This window comes from Benincasa hispida, chromosome 9 (genome assembly GCF_027475165.1).
Source record: "Benincasa hispida cultivar pf3 chromosome 9, pf3_genome.v1.1, whole genome shotgun sequence".
NCBI classification, from domain to species: domain Eukaryota; kingdom Viridiplantae; phylum Streptophyta; class Magnoliopsida; order Cucurbitales; family Cucurbitaceae; genus Benincasa; species Benincasa hispida.
The window spans coordinates 72,316,929-72,341,005 of NC_143486.1; the positions used below are offsets into that span (position 1 = coordinate 72,316,929).

At 38.5% G+C, this 24,077-nt stretch overlaps 1 protein-coding gene and 2 pseudogenes across 1 annotated transcript in view; 1 reads left to right on the forward strand and 2 right to left on the reverse strand.

Moving 5' to 3' along the window:
* The window catches only part of LOC120085817 (DNA topoisomerase, type IA, core), a 30,786-nt gene extending 20,583 nt beyond the window's left edge, over positions 1-10,203 (forward strand). The window contains exons 17-22 of the mRNA XM_039042025.2: positions 1,702-1,785; positions 1,972-2,080; positions 2,163-2,252; positions 9,369-9,434; positions 9,522-9,617; positions 9,869-10,203. Of these exons, the coding sequence (XP_038897953.1) occupies positions 1,702-1,785; positions 1,972-2,080; positions 2,163-2,252; positions 9,369-9,434; positions 9,522-9,617; positions 9,869-9,991 (568 nt within the window). The 3' untranslated portion in view covers positions 9,992-10,203. The remainder of the gene's footprint in view (positions 1-1,701; positions 1,786-1,971; positions 2,081-2,162; positions 2,253-9,368; positions 9,435-9,521; positions 9,618-9,868) is intronic.
* A 598-nt stretch (positions 10,204-10,801) lies between these two features.
* Positions 10,802-22,299, reverse strand: LOC120084853 (U-box domain-containing protein 52-like; annotated as a pseudogene).
* Positions 22,300-22,644: 345 nt separating this feature from the next.
* Positions 22,645-24,077, reverse strand: part of LOC120084854 (U-box domain-containing protein 34-like) — a 36,765-nt pseudogene continuing 35,332 nt past the window's right edge.

Here is a 24,077-nt window from a genome sequence, read left to right on the forward strand (position 1 = left end):
ATTGGGTGCTGAATTTGACGTCTTCCTCCAAGCTTTTTTTTTTTGCTGCAGTGGAACAGAGTATCGAATTTCTGGTGATTCCTTCATCTTTAGTGAATTTTTGAGCATTTCAGCAAAAGCCTGCCATCCTTGTGTTGAGACGTCCGCAGGAATATGTAAAAATTGTGTGCCTCTTAAAGATAGCCAAACTACAGATCTCATAATCCAACCCGAAGAGATGTGTAACTTGGGTAAGTTTGTTGCCCTGCTTCCATCCCTTGCATTTTTGAGGAAAAAACTAGATAGAGAGCTTTTGATCAAATTTGATATATTTTCCACGAACCAAAAAATTTGCGATTTTGTGAGGACGAGTTGTTTCCCTACAACGTCTTCCACAATATATTTGCCAGATTCTCGCCGTGTACAGAAAACAAGTTGTTCACCTTGCAACTCTTTACTTCCATGGTCAAAATATTTGGGGTTTCGGGTTTGGGGGACGATAGGTTGATGGGAAAGGAGGTGGATGCTGGTGGCTGGAGTTGTTGGATAGAGAGAGGGAAAGAGGTGGATGCTGATTGGAGAAGGAAGAAAGATGCCAGAGCTATGGTCGGAGAGGGAGAAATGGGGAGAGAAGGGAAGAGAGAGAAGAGAGCATTTTTCCACTAGTCTTCTCAACTTTTCATGGAAATAATGGATAGAGAGACTAATGCTCGATACAAGCTCCACAGAGGAGTGAAATAAAACTGTAAAAGACAATAAAAATAGCAATTACTATATATATATACATACATACATATATATATAATTTCTTAAACAGAACTCAAAGATTTCCAACTAGAAACTTTTTTTTGATAAGGAACAAATTTCATAGATGTATGAAATTTACAAAAGAATGCCAAAGCCGATTGGTCAAAAGATTTCCAAAGGAGTTACAAAAGAGATCTACAATTGGTCAAAAGGGAAGAAAGAGTGTATAGTTTAAATGAAGAAGAACATTTACACCAACTCATAGCATGAAAGATAATGAGTTATAAAAAACAAACAGAAGAGTTGCCTTTGTCATTGAAAAGATGATAGTTCCTCTCTTTCCAAGTGATCCATAAAAAAATACGGATTAGATGCATCCAGATGAGCTTTTTTTTTTGGCAAAGGGGTGTTCGTTGAGAGTATAGGATAAAGCATTTTCAATGTCCTTTTGGGGGGCAGAATGCCATCCAAATGACGAAAAGATCTCTTTCTAAAATCTCTCGGCAAAATGACAATGGATGAATAGGTGACTGGATGATTCATATCCAGACTTGCACATGGGGCAACATTGGAGCGATAGGGCCATGTAATTTCCAACGAGAAACTAATCCATGAAGAATAGTTTGTCTACTATTCTAGAGTATTGGACTAGTTTCATGTAATTATCTCTTGATAGGACCTTAGTCAAAACCATTTCATTGATAAGAATTTATCTGCTATCAATTATATGGTTCTGTTTCCTATAAAAAATGAAGAATAGTGGTCGATAAGCATTTCGTTTCTAAGAATTTAGCTGCAGGGTTTGGTTTTTCTCCACATTTCATCTATCTAATAAAATGTCTTGGTTTCTCAAAAAGTTAGTTAAGAATGCAGAAATGTTCTCGAAAAGGTCAAACAAATTGCGTACTTCTATCTTGCATATTAAAACTTGTCTCTTGTAAGTATGATGCTAACTTTTAGTTATTTTTATTTCAGTTGTCTGGAGGGCGCTCTGATCTTCAAAGTTAGTCGGTTTGGGGCAGGCTATTTCATAGGTTGTGATCAACACCCAAGATGCAAGTGAGTTTAAAAAAGAATACCTCACTTTAGTCTGGACGGCTTAAATTTTCCTAGTCTTCTCTCCGCTCTACCATTCGGGCATCAAGTAGAGAATTTGTTGCTTTTGCCACGTCCTACAAAGTTCATCCAAGCAATACATTCCTTATAAACATACTGAATGGTACTTAACTTTCTTGTTGTCATTAGATATATTGCAAAAACAATATATGGTGAGGATGAAGAAGTTACTCCTCAAAATAACAACAGTGTGGAAGAGCCAAAGTTGCTTGGTCTTCATCCAGTTTCTAATGAAAAGGTTGCGCTTACTGCTGATATATTTTTTCACACATTTGTTCATTCTATATGATTTTGTTAATTATAAGAATATTTCCTTTCAGGTTATTTTGAAGAGTGGTCCATATGGGTCTTATGTACAACTTGGTGAGGACACGAAAGGGTACTTGCCCAAAAGAGCCTCTGTTTCCCAGGTATGAGGTTCTCCCTCCCCCCCCCCGTCTTTTTTCCTTTTCTTTATTTTCTTCTGTTGACGCATATATATAAGAAATACTTTGTTCTGGATTATCTGAAACATAGTTTACTTCATGCAATTTCTTCTGAAGTAAGTTTATTTTGTTTTTCTCTTTCTCGTTTGAGACCTCTTTGTTTAAAATTGAAACGGAAATCACTATTTCTTTTATAATTTTGAATTTGACCTTTTTGTCTTTTTTTCCGGAGTGTGTCAGCATCTTACCTTGTTTAATCTTTTTGGCTTCCACTCTATATATTAGTTGTTAGGTTTAGACACGTCAGAAACAGAGAAAGAAGTTCCTTTAAATAAAACAACTCATCCAGTTTTTTAATCGTGAAATTTATTTTCATATATTCTTGTATCCCTATAGAACCTTTAAATCTTTTGCATTGCTTAAAATTCTTAGGAGGAGTTCTTTGTCTGCCACAATTTGCATACGAAATTCACTTATTCTTTCACATTAAAGGAAGCAATTTTTTTTCTTGGTTAATGTATGTGAATTAATGGGATTGGTTGTCTGTTCATTACACAAAATGATTATATATGCTTTCAATTTTGTGTTAGTTGATCTTTTTCTCTATATAAAACTTGTTTGATTATGTGTGTGTTTGGAATACATTTTCAAGTGTTTAATTTAGAAAATGTCATTTTAGAAAAAATTGGAGTGTTTAGCAACCACTCAAAATAGCTTTTCAAGTGTATTTTAATCCGTTTTTATCAAAAGTGTTTAAATAAAAATGAGTTTTTTTTAAAAACACCATTTTCTTAAGTCAATCCAAACGGGCCCTACATGTGTCAATTGAAGAACCAAGCTCTTTTGATATTGATGCATCGAATTTTAACTTTAGATACTTATGTTCTTCCATTCTCGATAAGAAAAAATCATATCAATTGCCAAACATGTAACGAAGAGAGGGGGAAAAAAGAAGACAATTTTCACTTCCTTCAAGTTTTCAAAATCCTGGCAGGGTTTATCATTTCCTGGAAGTAAGGGTTTGTCTACATGATAAAAGTTTTTGTAATTCTTCTTCTAAGAAGCATGGAAACTTAAGTTTGCCTAGCGTGTCTGTGTTCGACACATGGGACATTCCAACACTTGTTGGACACATGTCGAGACACTTGTTAGTGTCAAATGTGTTAGACATGCATAGAACACTTGTGGTGTAGACTAAAAAGATACATGTGGCTATAATGATAAATTTTGCATGAAAAATAAATTTTGTCAAACTATTTTTAAATTTTTTTTAAGCATATAAATGCATCTCTCTCCCACCTTGTCGTCCTTGCAACCTACCCACCCACCCATCCGCTCCTAGTGGTCATGAACACCAAGAAACTTTCACCATGTCGGCCGCAAACCCTTCTTCATATCAGATAGAGAAGAAAACATTCTCCATAGACCACCGAAATGGACCCGTTCGTACCAAAATCACTGAGACTACAAAAAATTGCTCTTTTTTCATCTCCGCAAAACAACCCATCGTTCACTAATTGATAAATTGTTTTAGAGCTCTACAACATGCCCCACTAAACCAACGATTCTTCAGAGAAACTAGACATGAAGATCAAACGATTTGGGTAGAGAAAACTACAAACCCCAAGGAGGAGTCGTCGAAATCGCAAAGCTAGACAATAACGGGGGATTAAATAAGCTTTTGATTCATGTGGGAGAAGACAGAAAAGGTTGGCTCGGTTCCTTAGCTCTCCTCACTGATTGCCCCAACCCACCAAACCCTTACACTACACCATAAAGAAACCACAACCTACAAAGATGTTCTTGGTAAGGGCCAACCTTTTGACAGAGTGACAACGAAAGAAGCCCCTACCATAAAGGTTACAACCACACACACGCGAACTAAGCTAGACACCTTGGTTATTGTCTACAGATTATCATTCCATGATGATTGGTTAGGGCACTACAACAACACAACTATTTTTGCATCGTTAACCCTTTCTTAGCTGATCGTGCACTCTTGCGGTGTGAAAATGATCAGGTTGATACTCTTTTCATGATAAAAGATTGGTACAAGGTTAGCCCCTTTCCTCCTGAAAATCGATTGATGGAACCTAACCACCGCCTTTCAGAAACAGATGATCCCTTCTTATGGGGGTTGGATCAAAATCCGAAATCTCCCGCTCAATAGATGGGACGAGGATACCTTAAAAACCATTGGTGACCAATGTGGAGGCTTCATTGAGACATCAAGGAAGACCGTTTCTAGATTGGATTTCTGTATAGATTGATCCCTTCTTTGTGGCTGAAAACCACATTGGATACATGGCCAGAATACAGGTGGCATACCACCGGAGAACACCAGTACTGATCATGGTGCTCCTAAACAGAAAGGCATCCTCGGTCCTTTCCTCGATGATGGGGCCCACGAGCCCTCAAACACAAGGACATCGCCCTTGAGAATTTCAGTCTGTTTGACTGCTGTTCCCTTTGCTCCGCCGGCTCCGACATCACATGGCCCTATTCCTCTTCCTTTTCCACCTATACACCCTACACGTCGACCCCTTACTCCACCCTTACCTCTATTTACTGAACCGGACCCGATCCCTCTTCTTATTGATCCAAGCCCATCCTCCCGTAACAACATGGGCCCAACCCATTTCTCCTAAAAACCCTTTAACTCATACAGAACCAATCTCTGACCCTTCGACCTTTCCTCACATTAGGCCAAAGACCCAAAAGCCCAAATGCCCAAAACATCTTGATCCAAAAAGCCCATCCAGTCCACAAAGCCCACCTGGTCATCCCAACCAAAATCACCCAGCCCTCTGTTACTTGACCCATCCACCTTACCCGACCCATCTATCTTACCCGATCCATCGACCACTATTTCTGCCCTGATTACCCGATCCATCACCATCAAAGAAAACCAAACGATCTTTGTATTGGGAAACAAATTTTCCACAAATCCACTGCCATTAGAGGATACCAACACAAACGGCTACCTCTCTAGCCCCATTCCCCTCACCATTGCCCCCCTTTCTCCCCTCCATCATCGCTTAATCTGATATAGGACACTATTGTTGGACAATTGCTGATGGAAACAATGTACACTTCTCCTCTGACCATGGAGCGATCTCTATCATGGATACTGACATAGAAGACACCACGGAGGATCTGAGTCACTACTTGAAATTCCTCCTCCCTTTGGCTTTTTTAATAAAAGGCTTTGTATCATGGCAATGCCTGCAGCAAAGAAAAATCATAAAATGGCCAAAAAACAGAAGCAATTCTTTAGGGAATTATCCGGGGCCTTAATGAATGGGAAAAACGAGCTCTCATTAAAAGGGAAATCGTGAAATATAATCTGACTGTTATTATCCTCCAAGAGACTAAAATGACTTCTTTTGGCCATTTGCTTATCCAATCATATGGATCTCACGCAATATTGGATGGACCTCTCTGAAAGCAAGCGGATCATCGGGTGGTATTCTCATTTTGTGGAGTGATTCAACTCTCTCTATCTCGGATATCACCAAAGGTTAATATACTTTATCCATTCTCATTTCTATTGCTTATGGTTTTAGTTTTTGGTTGACGGGTCTACAGACCTTGTTGTTATAGGGGCAGGCCTTCTTTTTGGCAGGAGCTGGAGGATTTATTGTCCTTGTGCATGAATGCTTGGATTTTAGGGGGGTGATTTTAATGTCTCTCGTTGGAGACATGAAAAATCTTGGGTTGGACTAATCACCAACGACATGAGACAGTTTTAACTCTTTCATTGACTGCACAAACCTTACCGATCTGCCTCTCAACAACGGCCTCTATACATGGTCTATCAGTAGGGACATCCCCACTTTGACCCTTATTGACAGGTTTCTTGTTATGGATCCCATTTTGACAAAATTCAAAGAAGCCACTGTGAGAAGACTTGACAGGCCTATACCCGGCCACTTCCCAATCTTACTGCAGTTGGGTTCTATTAAATGGGGCCCTCACCATTTCGATTTGAGAATATGTGGATGGAACACTATTCATGTCTTTCCCTGATTAAAAAGTGGTGAAGTGATAACCCTTTGACAGAATGGCCAGCCCATGGTATTATGCAAAAATTGAATGCTTTTAAAGGGATTGTCAAGGAATGGAACAAATCTCTCTTAGGATGTTTGACTACCTTGAAAAATCAGCTTCTCTTTGATCTTGTTGGACTTGATTCCATGGAAGAGCTTGGCCCGCTCAACCCATCTGACATTGAGAAAATGAGACAGATAAAGGCGCAGATTCTCTCCATTAATCCAAAGGAAGAAATTTCTTGGAGACAGAAAAGTAAGCATATTTCATTAAAAGATGGAGACTTGAACTCCTTTTTCCATCGCCATATAAATGCAAAGAAAAGAAAGAATACTGTGAAGGAGGTGTTATCGAGGGAAGAAAACAGTCTCCTTACCGAAGGTGAGATTGAGATTGAGTTTATTTCTTTTCATGAAGCTCTATACTCGAAAGATGATGGCCATAGACATCTGCCCCCGATTGACGAAGGGACCCTATCACCCCTCTACAAGCAAACGAATTAGAGCTTCCTTTTACTGATTAGGAAATATTTGCAGCCATTAGGGACTTGGTTCGAACAAGTACCGGGTTCGGACGGCTTCACTGCTGAATTCTTTAAAAAATATTGGAACATCCTTAAGAAAGACATCAAGAGCATGTTCTAAGATTTTTTCAAGAAAGTTATTATTAATGCAAGCCTGAATGAAACATACATCTGCCTTCCCCAAAAAGGTTGATGCTAGATCTGTGAGTGACTTTAGACCCATTAGTCTTATCTCTTGCCAATATAAAATCATTGCTAGAGTCCTTTCGGAGAGGCTCAAGAGGGTATTACCACACACTATTACTCCTTACCAATCCGCATTTGTTGAGGGTCGACAGATCCTTGATGCATCTTCGATTGCTAACGAGATCATTGAAGATTATACCAGGAAAAAGAAACAGGGGATTGTGGTCAAGATTGAGCTTTTGATAAAGTTGACTGGGTTTTTTGGACCTTGTTCTACAGGCCAAAGGTTTTGGCACCACTAGGCACAAATGGATTAGGGGTTGTATCTCTTATGCAAATTTCTCTATTTTGATTAACGGTCCTCCTAGCGGCAAGATCCGTGCTTCAAGGGTCCTTAGGACAAGGTGACCCTTTGTCACCTTTCCTATTTGTCATCATCATGGATTGTTTCAGTAGAATGCTGATTGAGGCTAGCTCTAGGGGTGAGATTAAAGGCTTCTGCATTGGACCGAAATCTTTATAGGTGCACCATCTCCTCTTTGCTGATGACATCATCCTTTTCTGGGACAATATTGATGACCCCTTTAAAAATCTCTTCGATCTCGTTAACACTTTTGAGAAGGCTTCTGGTCTTGATATAAACCACAAGAAGACTGAATTATCACTATTATCGAAGATCTGGAACAGTTACCTGGGACGTATAGCTCTAGAGTGAGTCATTGGCCTTGCTCTTACCTTGGTCTTCCATTATTTGATAAACCAAAATCGATCTCCTTTTGGAGCCCTATTATTGAGAAGATTGAAAAAAGGCTTCATACATGGAATCATAAACAGATTTTCAAGGGGGGTCGCCTCACTCTCTTACCGGCCACACTATCCAATCTTCCCACCTATTACTTGTCCCTATACAAGCCTGCCAACACTATGGAAAAATTATTCAAAAATTTTCTTTGGGAGGGTACCTCATCAAATGGTGGATCTCATCCCGCTAGATGGGATAAAGTCACCAAGACAGATTAAAGGGGGCCTCGGGTTACAAACACTGATTGATAAAAATCATGCTGTTCTTGCAAAATGGGTTTGGAGATACTTACCTGAAGATGGGGTCCATTATAGAAACAGATTGTGGATGCTAAATATGGGGTGACTACAAATAAATCATGGCCCAATACTCTTTTCCCTAATTACATCAAGGGTTCATGGAGTGCCATGATGGAACACTTGAACCTTATTAAAGACAATGTTACTATAAAGGGGAACGGGAAAAACACTTCTTTTTGGCATGACAGATGGATTAGAGCCACACCTCTTAAAGAGATCTACCCCTGTTTGTTTTTATTGACCAACCACTGACGGTCTTCTATACACGATCTTTGGGACTCTAGACAAGATTAGTCTCTTACATATAGGAGAAACATCAAGGAGGAGGAGATTGAAGATTGGCTTGACCTTTTGAACACCATCAATGGTATCCACCTCTCCATTGCAAAGGACACATGGATCTGGCAACCCGACTCCACCTGCTCCTTTTCCACCAAGTCCCTCACCCATGCTTTGGGAGATGACTCGGAAGCCACTGATCACATTTGCTATTTGGAAAGATTTTTACCCTAAAAAGATTAGATTTTTCCACTGGGAAGTTAGTTACAACCTCTTCCCCCAATGTTGCCTCATGTGTAAGTCTGGATTTAGATCATCTACTCACCTATTTATCCATTGCCATTTTTCCTGTGAGATTTTGGAAAGAGATCTTTTCATCATTTGGATGGTATATTGCCCTCCCAAAGGACACAGATAGTGCTTTATCCTACACTCTCAACGGACACCATTTTGCAAAAAACAAGCAGCTCATGTGAATGCATCTTATTCGTACTTTCTTGTGGATTACATAGAAAGAGAGGAACAATCGTCTTTTCAATGACAAGGGAAGCTCTTTTGATTTTTTTTAAACTCATTATCTTTCATGCTATGAGTTGGTGTAAATGCTCTTCTTTTAAATCATACACCTTTTCTTCCCTTTTGACCAATTGGAGATCTCTTTTGTAATTCCATTGGCTCGGGCTTCGGCCTCTTTTGTAAATTTTATTCATCAATGAAATTTATTTCTTATAAAAAAAACATATAAATGCATCGACACATGTATTTTGAATTTTCTTCTGGTATAAAAATGATATGTATTTTGATAAACGTGTCTTTGCCATGTCCGTATCCTAGAATTAAGAAATGATGCATCGTTGTGTTCATATTATGTCGTATCGGTGTCTTGTATATGTATCTTTGCTTCTTTGCTCTTTTTTAATTTCTTCCGAGTTCTGCTTCAAGAGTGGGTCTGTTTCTTTCAGATAAAGGATGTGGACTCTATTACTCTCGAGGATGCCGTTGAACTATTACGCTACCCAATTACTTTGGTATATTTATATTCTCCGGACGGATGATACTTTTTTTTTCCCTTGTCAATACAATTCTACTCATTCTTGTTTAACACTTCTTGATAGGGAAACCACCCAAAGGATGGTCAACCAGTGATAATAAAGATCGCAAGAGCTGGATTCACAGTTAGACATCGACGGACGATAGCTTCCGTTCCTAAGGTCATTCTTTTGTTTCCCCCCATTTTCAATTTTGCTATCAAATTCTTTAGGATGGTTAACTCGAAACTTGATAGTTATTTGAACACGATGTGTTAATCATTGACAACACAAAAACAAGAGAAAATAATCCCTTCTTTTATTTAGTTCTGGTATCGATGCATTAACCAGTTGAACACATGGATTGTTTTCTTTTCTTCGATCTTAGGGTGTAGCTTACAATTACTTAATAAATTTGAGTTTTTTTTTGACAGAATTTGAAGCCGAGTAATGTCGATTTAGCGAAAGCGTTGGAGCTTCTGTCAAGTAAAGATGTTAGAAGGTGTGGGCGACCTAAAAGCAAGCCCAAGGTTGAGGAAGCTGTTGAAATATTTTAGGCTTATCAAAATAGGGGATTCATGTGCTGCTTTTCGCTTATTTATTCATTTTTGTTACGAGGCAAGATTTTTAATAGGAATTGTAACTTTATTTTAAATTTATCTTTTCCTTGGGGCTTATTCCCCTTTATTTATTTTCTATTCGGTCTGTATTCATTCATGTGAAAGTCATTTTTTATTATTAATTTCTCTCAGGAATAGCTTTTAAATTACTCAAAGTTTTTTACACTAGAAAAAAAACTTCTGATTGTCAACAATCAATTAAAACGTATTTAAACCCACTTGAAATAATAAAAGGTTAAAATAACATTTTAGTTCTTATTTTTTGAAGTCTGTTCAATTTTAATCTCTATATTTTCGATGATTTAATTTTAATCACTATATATTCAATAAATCTTGAATTAATATTTTCAAAGGTGTTCATAGAAAATTCAATTTTGTTTATGTTTTTTTTCAAGAAAAAGTTGCGGATTTACAAACATGGTTAGCCCCTTCCATCTTTGCTTGTCTAATATATAATCATGAAATGAAATTATAAAATAATGATACAAAAACAGAAAGAGAATTTGTACATCATTGAAGCAAATGATGATCAAAAGAAAAATATATCCCAATTGTATATACATAAATTGCCCGCCCTTGGTAAAAAAAAAGGGCTTTCCCTTCAGCATCATACCTACTTCCAATAAAGCAAGACTTCACTCTCCACATTTGATCATCGTCTAAAGTTAAGCTCTAAAACACATTTGATGCAATTAAGTTCATCTCGGGCTATCAAATATGTTATGAATGATAATTAACATGTGTGGTCTAATAACATTTCAAAAAATAGTAAAATAAAATGCTTCTATCCCTTGTGTTTATTTTTTCCACCAACCAAAAATTAGCTGATGGATTTCTCGAGCCTTTGTATGATTGCGGAGATGAAGCCATTGCTCCCTGCAATAGATTTAATATGAACTAGTGTATATAAGAGTGCTTGAAAATGATTTTGACATCGTCTAATGAACTTATGCTTGAATGTATTTATTCATCAAAATCATTATGTTTGAAAGGACACAAAACGAGAAATCTTTCTATACTACGGGAGTGAGGAAAATTTTCCATATTCCCTCCATTTATTGTGTGTCACATTATGAAGATATTCCTGTAGTACTAAAATTTTCTTGACACAAAATGGACTAATGTTTTTTCAAAGAATACTTCAAAAGTAATTTTAAGAGTTCAAAACTTAATGCCAGTGTAGTTTGTTGTTAGAACACTTTTTAGAGCTTTACTTTTGTTAAAAACACCCATTTCTAAAAGGGGAAAATAAGGTTAAAAGTAGTTTTCTTGAATCAAAAGTAGAAATTATTCTCATGAAAGTAAATGATAATACAATGTTAAACTTACCAATTGAAGAGAAACTTGACTGTTGTTGTGAGAAGGACGTGTCTCCCATCAGTGTTGGGTGCATTATTTCTTCTGTAATAATTCTTAACCTATAAACTCTGGAAGGATGACCTTCCCAAGATCCGACCTATCTTTAAGTCTTAACTCGACGCATTTAAGCGACAACTTAGCAAAAGACAAAGCTTCTTCAACAGGCCAATTGGGGATGATTGGATTGAGAATATTTTTGAACGTTCCCTTCTAGCTCTTTAGACTTGTGAGTCAATCCCATTGGCGGCCTTGAAGTTATTAGTTGGAGAAACATGATACCTAGTGAGTATATGTCGGATTTCACATCGAGTGTACCGGTTTGCTAATACTCTGGATCAATGTAACAAAATGTTCTAGTAGTTGATGTCATTTGATATTGTGTTATGCTATCAGTAATCGACAGCGGTACAAGCCTGGCCAAGACAACATAACTGATCTTACGGACAAAGTTACAATCGAGCAAAATGTTAGTTGGTTTCACATCATGATGCACAAGAGGCTTTGGCTTTGTTTGGTGCAAGGAAAACAATGTTGTTCCAGTTTCGGCTGCAATTTTGAACCTAAGTTGCCATGAAAGCGGAGGCGTGTTTCCTCATCGCAGAAATCAGTCTTCTAAGCTCCCATTAGCCATGAACTCACCAGACGGCCGTACTCGGGGCAAGCTCCAAGGAGGAGAACCATGTTTAGATGACGTATACAACTGAGTACTTCTATCTGAATGGAATGATTATCTTTCAAATCGGTTGATAAAGTTCCAGGCTTTAATTTTCCAAAAAATGTACAATTCTATACATTTTAAGATTGACCTATACATTAAAAATTGTTAGCTGAGAGTTATGTTTGGTAATACACCTCTTGCTTAAACTGAGATCGTCCTTCAATCGCATTCGGATGTAAAACCTTAATGGCAATAGGATTATGATTCTTAAAACACCAATTGACCCAAAAGCTTAAGGTAGTGGGTAAAGGCGAATTTAATTATATCATCTAACACTCTCCCTCCTATGCGAGCTTGAAATATGAAGAAGAGCCAAGTAAATGGAAATGAATATTAAATGGGAAGGAAACAACGTTATAGGGGCTTGAACACAAAATATCTTGAACCAACATGCTCTGATACCATATTAAATCACCAATTTGTAAACAGGACCATATCCTCCTTCTCTGATTTCGAAAAGAACTCTGTTGCCGTGTCAATCTCCTCGATTGTTTACTTTCTATACCTTGTATTATCAGTTTGTGCTGATGTATCAAATGCCTTTTTCTTCTCTTAAGCTTTTATGAGTGCTTTCATTTCAGCCTTCCTTTTTTTTTTTCTGTGCGTCTAATTTTGCAATTCTTTTAGCTACTTCAGCCGCTTCAATGGCTGCTTTCGACTTCATCTTCTATTGTTCAGCTAGTGCCAATGCAACTTCCCCCGCCAATCTCGCCTCTTCTAATCTTTGTTCTTCTTCTAATTTCCAGCATTGTAGCTCAACGACCTGCATCACAAACAATAAATATGATTGCTGCAACAATTGAAAGTTAGTCATGATGTACGTTAATCAATCGACTTCTCTTACCTTTTGTTTTGCTGTAAGAGCTTCCTTACAAGTTGTGTACATTTCCATGGTTTGCTTGAGTTCTAGCTTCAGCCTCCACATCTCAGCCTCGACGTCTTCTTGGGCATATTGTATAAAAGTTAGAGACAATAAACAAAGCTTTATGGTTATTGTATATAAACTTAAGCATGTATATGAGATGTACAAGTGGATCATGTCTTAAGTGATAACCTAAAAAGGTGTGCAGTATAAGGATTAAGAAGAGATACTTATACTAGTGACACTACAGATACGACCCGCTTTGTAGAGGTTTACAAGTGTTGTGAACTACTACAGATGGTAGATCCTGGCCATTCATGTGGAGACATGTGAGCGGGGGTGTCCTATACAAAGAGTTTGTATAAGACCAGACCACGAGATGACTAGTCTCTTTATATAATGTCGTTGATACTTGAGACTTACATCTCACCTAAAAAACCATAGGTGACATGACCTTAATCCTGAATGTTTTGGAAACTCCTACCTTTGAGGGTAGTCCTTTGATTAGTATGGGTGAGAGCGGCCAGATTGCCAACTCAACAAGCCTACCTTTTTGGGGATTTTTCTGATTTAGGAGTTGGAAACTCAGTTACACAAGATGAAATTCACTCTTTCCCCGGGACAGGGGTAAGTAGATAGATTGCTCTCTTAAAGGCTGATTCTGGATTTTGAACATAGTGGCCATAACTTCTCTTTGGAAGAGATGACTCAGTCATAGTAGAACTATGACTTATGTTCATTAGAGGGATTAGTGGTGCTTAAAGAGTTAGATGTAACTACAGGGGCATAACGATAAATTGGCTCAGCTGTACTTACAAACGATCTATAAAGGGTTATCGCACTGTTGGTTGATATGGACACAAAATATATATGTAGTGAGAAGAGTGTAGCTGTGGGTCTTTAGTGAAGTGCCTGGCAGTTAATGGATGGTGAATCTTGTGACTAAAGAGTTTAGTAAGTTATTCACATACCATTGGAACTTCAAGCTACAGGTCCATAAGGTCCCCTTGGTAGCTCAATGGATTCAAGTTGAGAATCAGTTCTTGGTGTTGATTTGAAATGTTCAAGTTGACAAGAGGAAATTTGATTATATATGATATAATCGGTGTGATGTATGAGATACATCAAGTGGAGGATTAATGTAAATATGATTTACATTAAGTACCATGAAATAGAAAAAGAGCTATGGTTTATATGTTTCATGAGATTCTCACACTTTTGGATTCTCACACTGAGAATACCAAGGTAACCATTGTGGTGGTGTCCTGACTCAATTCAACTAAGTTCGAGGTTTTGAAGGCCGTTCATCGTGTGTTCGCGGTGTTCGTGTTGTGGTTGCTGTTGATCATGCTGTGTTATGGTCGTTGTGTTTGAGGGTTCGAGTATTGCTGTCTTGGAGACTGAACGAGCGTTCTTGATCGAGGGAGTTCGAAGAATGAGTATTCAAAGGTATGTGTACTGTATCCCTTGATCTCATCGGTAAGCATGTTGTAGTTTCGTATTGTGCATGACCTATAAGTTTCGTTTCTTGACTGTAATTGTTTATGTTTAATTTTGAATGGAATTTGGAACAATCATTCTGCTGCTCATAGAAATCCTCATGCCTGATTTCCTTCAATTGGTATCTGAGCCAAGTTTTTCTGATATTCCAAATTTCATCTCTGATTTAAACTTCTTTTACAGTTGTGGTTGGTTTTCTGCATTGCGTTTAAGTGATAAATGCGTTTATGGATGGATGTTGATGAACTTTTATGGGTTAATTGGCTCTGCTTAAAGCTTTCTTTTGATTACAAAGTGTTAATTTGTCAGGGCCCCTGTGTTTTTTGGGCATAATTAACAAGCAATCGAGCCTGTAATTCAAAGTGTTTGACTTGGTTGAGTCGTTCGTGATGAAGTTTTGAAGCAAGGAGATGCGGTTCTCAGCGGGGAAGAAAACCAAAAGTTGGTCGTATCGTGTAGCCTATGGTAAACAATCGTTGAGATTTGGCTAAACAATCATGTAAATTTTTCTACGCGATCGTGTAGTATTTACTAAATGATCGTTTAGTTAATGCTAAATGATGGGGTAAAGTATTTGCTCTATCGCGTAGTGTTGGTTTCCCGATCACGTGGACGCTGGAGGTAAACAATCAAGTGGGAGCATTTGATGCTCATCGTTTAATAAAAGGCACACGCACTAAACGATCGTGTAGTTAGCATGCCTCATCGCATAGTTATTGACTACATGATCATGCGATATACGATACTTTGGTGCTCGCTTAGCGATCGTTTAGACAATTGTGCTTCACTGCATCGTTGTCATTTAGACGATCATTTAAGGTTTGCATTATGCGTTGTGTGCTGCACGATCGCGTACCTCATGCTTCATTGTATAGTAAAGGTACACGATCGTTGCTAAACGATCCTTTAGCTCTGGAAGCATAGGTAAACGATTGAGTAAAGCATTTACTCTTTTGTGTAGGCGATCATAAGGAAGTTAGTACATGATCAGTGGAGACACGGACTTCGACCAGACAGTTCAAGACCCGGTTCGCCTGTTTGAACCGGTTACTCTTTGCTATTTGTAATAATTAGCTTTATTTTTGAGGATTTGAGGCAAATTATCCTGGTTCATCAACTTTTGTTTTATATACATGAGATGTATGTGGTTTATATGGCATAGTGTATGACATATAGATTTAAAACCCACCTTAGGTTGTACAATTATTCATGCATCATGTATTATAAGTGTTATAATATGACATGATGAAATTACAAGATAGCATGTGCATGCATCATGAAATGTAAGATTTATGTTTATGCATGCTGTAAGCATATTCATGCATCATCTTTATATTATTAGCGTTATAGTATAAGGGTGAATGGAAGCATGTGTGCTTGGTTCATTGCTTATTTGTATAAGAGTTATATAAAAGTATAAATGAACGAATAATGCATGGAGCATGACACTTAGGCTAATTTATAAGCGTTATGAATGCCTTGTATATGTTTGCTTCACATTGTAGTTTATTTTGGTTGTTTCTGTTATAAGCGTTATAATGGAATTAGAAATAAAATCGATAAGAAAGAGTTGCATGCGGACTTAGGTAAACTCATATTTAAAAGGGTTTTAAAATTGGATTGAGATAGACCTAAGTTCAAAGTTCTAATGGGATTTGCAACCTAAGTTTAATCTTTTAAATTGATTGGCATAAAAGATTAAAATTGTATTAAATCTATCTATAAGGGACTTTTTGTCTAAGACGGGTTCTGTCTAGGTTGGGGTACTTAAGCTGGCAGAAACGGAATACCCCTACTTGGGAACCTACCTGGAAAGGTGAATTAGATAGATTTTCTACAAGCATGCGACAATTGGTCAAAGACTCCGTTAAAGCGTTTAATGGATGATGATCAAAAGTTGTTTCAACTATCCAAGATAAATGTTACTCTTGGGCAAACCTAAAAAGTCACTTAGTTAAACTTCTTAGCCGTGATTTTTCTAAGTAAACTAAACCATAGGTTATAAAATATTCAGTGAGAGGAAGAGATATATATGATATGTCAATGATTCCACTCACGTTTCTCCCTGAATGTTCACGCCATGAGATTCATGCTTGGCCTCATGGTGCCCTGAGAGCATCCCCCTTCAGATGGTGTTTACATGAGTCAATATCAAGGTGGACAGAGAGAGTGTTTATAGTAAATGGATGAAGAGTGTGTGTCAACCCGTCCTGCGGTCTCCTTAATTGGTTTGCACCGTGAGATCATTCTTGCACTCCCTCGTGGCGCTCTGGAAGCGTCCCCCTTCGGATGGGTTTCGTGCAGTTGGTCAATATGAATGTGAACTCTAGAAATAGATAGGGTCACTTTAAGTTTTTCCCTAATCGGATTTTTTCCCTTTGGATTGGCTGTTTGCGGCGGAACTCTAAGGCATAAAATGATGGGTCACACTTATAAGAAATTGTGAAGTAAGTTAATGATTTCTTGACCAAATCAATGGCTGGTTGAGAATGTCTCAATTCGGAGGAGGGATAAATTGACCACCCTTCGGTGACTTTTGTCCTAAACCTTTGAAGCGTCATTGCGAAACTAGATGTCACACGGGGTTCATGTTAGTTTTTCTAAATTGTATTGGATGTTGTATGTTTTTTCAATGAGTATTTGCTTAAAACCTAACGTAGGTCAATATGTTTTTGTTTTTAGCGACATGTTTGATTTTTGATTAAATGCCTCTAGTTTGATCGATTTTATACAGTGGAAAGAGTCTTGTAAAACATATTTCATAGTAAACGACCTCGAGTTTGTCATGGTTGAAGAGTGTTCTCAAGTCCCGACCCTTGATGCACCGCGAAATATTCATAATGCGTATGAGGTGTGGATGAAAGCTAATTCATTGGCCCAACTTCACATTTTGGCTAGTATACTTGATGCTTTGGCCAAAAGGGTTGGGAACATGGTCATTGCATGTGAGATCATGGACTCGTTGCAAGAATTGTTTGAATGTCAGTTCTTACTTTTCGAGCACAGAGGGATGGATGACAAAGACACCAATAGTGTCAGTTCCCAAGTTAACCTCTAGGAAGTGAAAGCAAGTATTGCTGACTCTGTTAAAGTTCATCGACGAGAAGTGTTCTCTGAAGTGGAACTTGGAGCTTATTTAGGTTATGATACTGATCCCACTACTCTCCAAAAGAGGAGGAAGTCTAAAGATAGTAAATATGATTTATTGATCTTGGAGATGTGTTTGGTAGAGAATGATGATTCTGCTTGGATCCTTGATTCGGGTGTTACTAACCACGTCAGTTCCTCTTACCAATGATTTAGTTCCTGGCAAAAGTTGCCACAATGAGAGATGAATCTTCGAGTCGGTACTGGTGAGGTTGTTTCAGCTGTTGCTGTAGGTAGGCTGAAATTATTTTTGGACAAGAAACTTTATCTATTACTGGATTATGTTTTAGTAGTTCCTCATATCAAGAGGAACTTAATCTCGGTTTCTTGTCTCATTGAACAAGGTTATACCGTTTCCTTTTTTTTTAGAGTAAAGTTTTTATTTTCAAGAATGGTATGGAGATTGGTTTTGGTTCAATGGAATGTAACTTATATGTACTAAGGCCGTTAGTCATAAAAGCCTTGTTTAATACTGACATGTTCAGTACGACGACAACAACTAAAAGGCCAAAGATTTCTCCTAAGGAAAATGCCCATCTTTGGCATCTAAGGCTAGGTCATATCGACCTTAATAGAATTGAGCAGTTGGTGAAATGTGGACTTCTAAAGATTTTAGAAGAAAACTCCTTGCCGATGTGTGAATCATGCCTCGAAGGCAAGATGACCAAATGACCTTTTACTGGAAAAGGTTATAGAGCCAAGGAAGCTGATGCATTGTGAATGTGATGAAATAATGGTGTATAATTGCGATGATGGTCTATGCATTGCACATGCAAGTTTTCCTAGTAAAACCCAAGTATAAATCTTACTAGGTTTCCTGGTAAGTCCAAGGTCGAACACAGGGACTACTAAGTTACTATGCGACAGTAAATTTTTGATTCCTTTGCGGTGACAAAAACAAATAAGTGGTTGATGTATTGTGTAAGTATATTTCCTATGCGACGGAATTGAGTAAAAAGTTGATGAAATCGAGAATACAATGAGTATGCGATGAACGGGTTGAGAAGGGATTTAGCTAACACTTCCTAAGCTTCCGTCAAAGTTATGCGATCATGCTACACACACACAACAACATGCTATCTCTCAATGCAAATGTCATAGTTCCTATTTCTAGGACGCATGCGATGTATACGATAATGTCGATAGGACTTACGTTTAAGCATCTATTCTTGTCTATGCGATGATGAATGATACACACATACACAAGGTGACTGCATACTATAATATCCTATTTCTAGGGTGCATGCGATGCATAATAGCAAACAGAACTTATGTCTAAGTTTCTAACTCTTGCTTATGCGGTTCTAATCTGACTCTTTCAAGCCTAGATTCTAACCCGACTTTCTCAAGTTTAGGTTCTTTCTTTAGACTACTCTCTCAAGTATCTCTAAAGGGTAGTTGACGCATACATAAGATAAGATGATCGCATAAAGTGAAGATCTTAGGTCATGCTAGCTAAGTACTTCTCAACCCATTCGGAAATTTAGCTACTCATACGAAATGTGAAGAGGTTGAACAGATGTTGAGATGAGAGTTCCATTTTATAGATAAAGTCAGAATACAAAACAACAATGGAAAGTAGGGATAAGAAGCTCGATAGCAATGTCTTGCTTCCCGAGGCTTTTACATTGTCTTTATGCGGCCACCTGTTTGAGCAAATTCTCGCGAGTGCATACGATTGCATGGCTTTGCGGTCGCAATCTTTTAATGCGCGCGGTCGCCAAATTCCTTGGATTGTAATTTGCTGCGCCAACGCATTTTCCTACACAAAATGAGTAAATTAGCTGCTTTTATGCGATGGGCACATGCGATCGTAATATTCTTAGTTTAACTCTTTTGGACATGATTTTGTATATTTTTATCGTTGCATACTCACATTTTTTTACATCTTTGTGCTATAATAACGTGCATTTCTGTCCGTTATCACACCTCCAAATTTAAAACAATGCTTGTCCTCAAGCATAAACTAAAGATTTTCTTTAGAGAGTCAGCCGCCTTTTCCTTACCTAGATTTCTCAATGTGCCTTATTCAAATTCTATGAACCAAAATCCTCTTAATTTCTATCCTGGTCTCTTCTTAAAATATTTCTAAAACTTAGGGACCGCAAGTTTAATCTTAAAAAAAGCTTTACTTGTTTCCAGTACATCGCATGATTTATTTCAAAACTTTTTCCAACCGGTGTGTTTCCATATGATTTTTATCCTTGTGTAGTTTAGATATTTTTTGTGACCTTGCGCTGATCCAAGTGCCTTGCCTTCATTTTGGCTTTCCCCCAAGGGTGTCATGCAGACATCCAACTACGAGCAAGACGCTCTTTTTCAGTCTAAACTTATGCCCCTTTGGCAGCGGAGTTATGATCACTTGATTTATGTGTTGATCACGATTCCTATATTTGTTTTGGCTTGCCCCCACGGGTGTCATGCGAACATCCAACTACGAGTAGGATCCGATCTCAACGTTGTGATTTTTTTTTGTTGTTGAATGTCTAAAATGTAGCAAGGTTGAAAATAAATACCGGCACCTCCAAATTTAAATGTAACAATGTCCTCAGTGCTGATAGACTAAAATAATTCATGCAATGCTCTTAGAAAGTTTTGTAAAACTTATTTTGAAAGAAAACTGGTGGACCACTAACTTCTAGAAATATTTCATGAATTGACTGTCCTGAAATTAAGTTGATTCTAGTACATATGATGAGAAATAGAGGCATGCGTTTCATCATTGAAATCATAATTGGTACGGAAAAAATGCGGTGACTGACTAAAGTAATCAACATTTAATGATTGTGCCAACTAAAGAGGATGCGATGATAAAATGATCACTGTTAAAAATGAGATGCGATAATGCAAAATTTGGAATAAACAAAGTCAAAGAAAGATACAACTCCCAAATTTTCTCTGTTGCCCACATCATCTGTGATCGCATCCTTCTTTACGACGAGCTGATTTCTTCGATTGCGATGGGCTAAACGAACTGGTCGCGTATTTCGGTTATCCTGTAGCTCCACCGCAATCGTTTACCACGATCGTTGCTAAACAAAATTCGAGAAGGTAAAAAATATATAAAAGACAGAGTTGATAATATTTTTTTTTGAAGTAGTGGTGTAAAAAGGATATAAAAAGGTAGAGTGAGTTCATGAAATAAAGATATAAAAAGGATACTCTAAAAAATGCGTCCCTGATGAGTTTTTGTCGCCTATCAACGCAGGGACCGCTTATTCCTTTTTCAATCTGGACTCTTTACGTCCATGGAGGTTTTCTCTTCTTTTCTCGATCTTCTGGATTGTCTCAATCCGAAGCTTTTTCCTATTAATGTTTATCACGATTTCTCCCTTGTGCACATCAATTTGAGCGTGACCGGTCGATAGAAATGGTCATCCCAATATGATGGGCGTATCTTCATCCGCTTTGTGATCCAGAATGATGATGTCTTCCGGTAAAATGAATTTGTCAATTGAGACCAAGACATTTTTCAACTCTCCCTCAGGGTGTACTCGGGATCTGTCTACAAGCTGGAGAGTTTTCGTCGTGGGCGTTAGTTTTCCCATATTCAATTGTTTGAAAATTGAGAGTGGCATTAAATTTATACTCGCTCCAAGATCGCATAGTCCCTGACCGATGTAGACCCCTTCAATTGAGCAGGGTATCGTGAAGCTTCCTAGGTCACACATCTTTGGTGGTATTACAGTGTTTGCCCTTTGCGTTACTGCCACTGTGGCGATCTTTTCCTCATCATCCTATTTCTTTTTCAATCTTTGCGGGAATGGTGGTAGTTGTACTTCTTCTGTTTCGTGTTCTAGAGGCTTGAAGATGGGCGCAACTTCTGGGTTCATCTTCTCGTGCTCTTCTGATTCATATGTCAATGGGTTCTTGGGTTTTGTTGCATTTGGGTTGGTCCTGGTGGGCTCTTTCCCTTCTTTCGCTGTCGTTTTTCCACTTAGCAAGGAGACTACTAGGCATTGTTCCTTCATGCATTCCTCGAGTTGTGAGGGAGCTCAGTTGAGCTCGACAACGTCCATTGCGGTCTATTTTTCAGCTCGCTCGCAATCTGTCCTATATGGATTTCAAGATTGCGGATTGAAGTCCCCTGATTCTGAAGCACCGTCTCGTTCTTTTCTATGTACTGCTTTAATAGGCTCTCAAGGGAAGAAGATGGCGGCAGTTGTGAGCTGCTGGCTTGATTTTGTGCTTGACAGTTCATTCGCAGGAAAAATTCTGGCGGCCCTTTCTTTTGCGCCATAGGTTGATAACTCTGTTGTTGATTTTTCCACGCAAAATTGGGGTGGTTTCTCCACTCGGGGTTGTAGGTATCAGAGAACGGGTTGTTCTTTATGAAGCATACTGACTGCAGGTTCCTTGGGCATTCTTCAATTGGATGTGCTTCTCTACAAGTGGCAGAACTTGTGTTCGCTTGAACGATTGCGTTGACCTGCCCTTTATGCGTTCCTGGGCTATTAATTGCGATGCCCTATATCAGATTCATCATCGCATTCATTTGACTTTGTAGGGATGCGATGGCCACATTATTTACGTCACCTTAAGTCGTTGATCGCTTTCCCTCCAGTCTTTGTGATTCTTCGAAATGAAATCAAGAATATTTTTAGCCTCATCATACATTTTGTCAAGTAGAACTCCAGCTGCTACCGCATTGGCAGCCATCTGCGATGCAGGGTTCAAACCGTGATAAAAAATTTCCATTTGGAGATAGTTGGGTAAGCCATTGTGGGGACAATCTCGCATCAGTCTCTTAAACCTCGCCTAGGCATCGCTGAATGATTTGTCAATATCTTGTTCAAAATTTGTAATCAACTTCCTCCTTCTTTCGTTCTCGATCGGGGGAAGTATTTCTTCATGAACTTCTCTACTACTTGTTCCCAAGATGTTATCTCCTCTAGTTTGAGAGAATAAACCCATTTCCTTACTTGGTCGCACAGCGAAAATGGGAACAATGTTAGTCGAACTTCCTCAGCTGAGATGTTTGGGAACACAAAAGTATTGCAGATTTCAATGAAACTCTAGAGATAGGCGTGCGGATTCTCGCCACGCCTTACACCAAACTGTCCGGCCGTCTGAATCATTTGCAGCATAACTGGCTTCATCTCGAACCTCGATCCGTCCAGGGCGGGCCTCATTATTCCTGGGGAGAAATCATAGAGGTTAGGTGACGCATAGTCCCGAATGGGTCTATTGCGGTTGTTCGCCAAGAGAATGGGGTTTTCCATGATGTTATTTGCGTTTACTACTTTGTCTTCCAGTTGTTCCGCCATGTTGGGATTTCTCTCTGTTTGTCGGTGGTTGATTCTTCGTTTTCTTCGGAAAGTTCTTTCAATCTCTGGGTTGTAGTTGGCTCAGAAGCTTGTCCTTTGCTCATACGACACTCTTTTTCTTCCCTTACCAAAGGAGAAGCAGTGCACAGAGGTTGAAAGCTGCAAAGAAAATAAAAAAGTTACTGTTAGCACAATATGTACTGCCGTTGTCCCCGGAAACGGCGCCAAAAAATTGATGCATTGAAAATGGAGTAAATAAATATGTGTTCATAGTTCATTCTCCATGCGTCGGTGGACGTGCGCTAGACTAAGGAATATGCAATATGCGTCTAAGAACCTATGCGATGACCATGCGTTCCTGCCATAAGTTTTCTTGCTCTCTCGCCAAGTATAACGAGATCGCAAGTTTCTCGAGTGATCCGAGGTCGAACTCAGGGACTTATAGCTAAATGTTATGCGGTGATGTGTTTGCGGCGAAGAAATAAAAGAATGATGAGGGTTATGAGCTATGAACTACTTCTATTCCTAACTAAAAGATTAAGCGGTGGAAGTATGACTGAGATGTAGAGAACGACACTTGTTAACGCGTAGTAAAATGCACAGAAAAATAGATAAAATAGTGAGGATGCCTTCACTGCAACACTAAGCTTGACCGTTAGGGTAACCCTAGCCAACGCAAGCTATTCGAGTATGCTATACACACTTGACGAAGACGCATGCGAATGCGATAGCGTCGGGAGGACTTATGTCTAAGTCTCTATTCTTGCTCACGTGCTCCCACACATAAAAAAGATGATCACATACCATCATATCCTACTTCTGGACGCATGCGATGTGACCACATACTTTCATATCCTATCTATAGGGTGCATATATTGTGTAATAGCAAATAGAATTTATTCCTAAGCTTCTATTCTTGCTTATGCATTCCACTCTGACTCTCTCAAGCCTAGATTTGGTTTTTAGACTACTCTCTCAAGTATGCCTAAATGATGAATGATGCGCTCATAAGACAAGATAATCACATAAGGCATGGTTGACATAAGATTATTCCTATCTCTAGGAACACTGCTTACTTTGCTTAATACGTTCAACTACTTACCCTCTCGGGCAGTTAGTTGCTGCTGATTCTGCTCATAGACAAGCGTTGCTACAGCCTCACATTAAGCA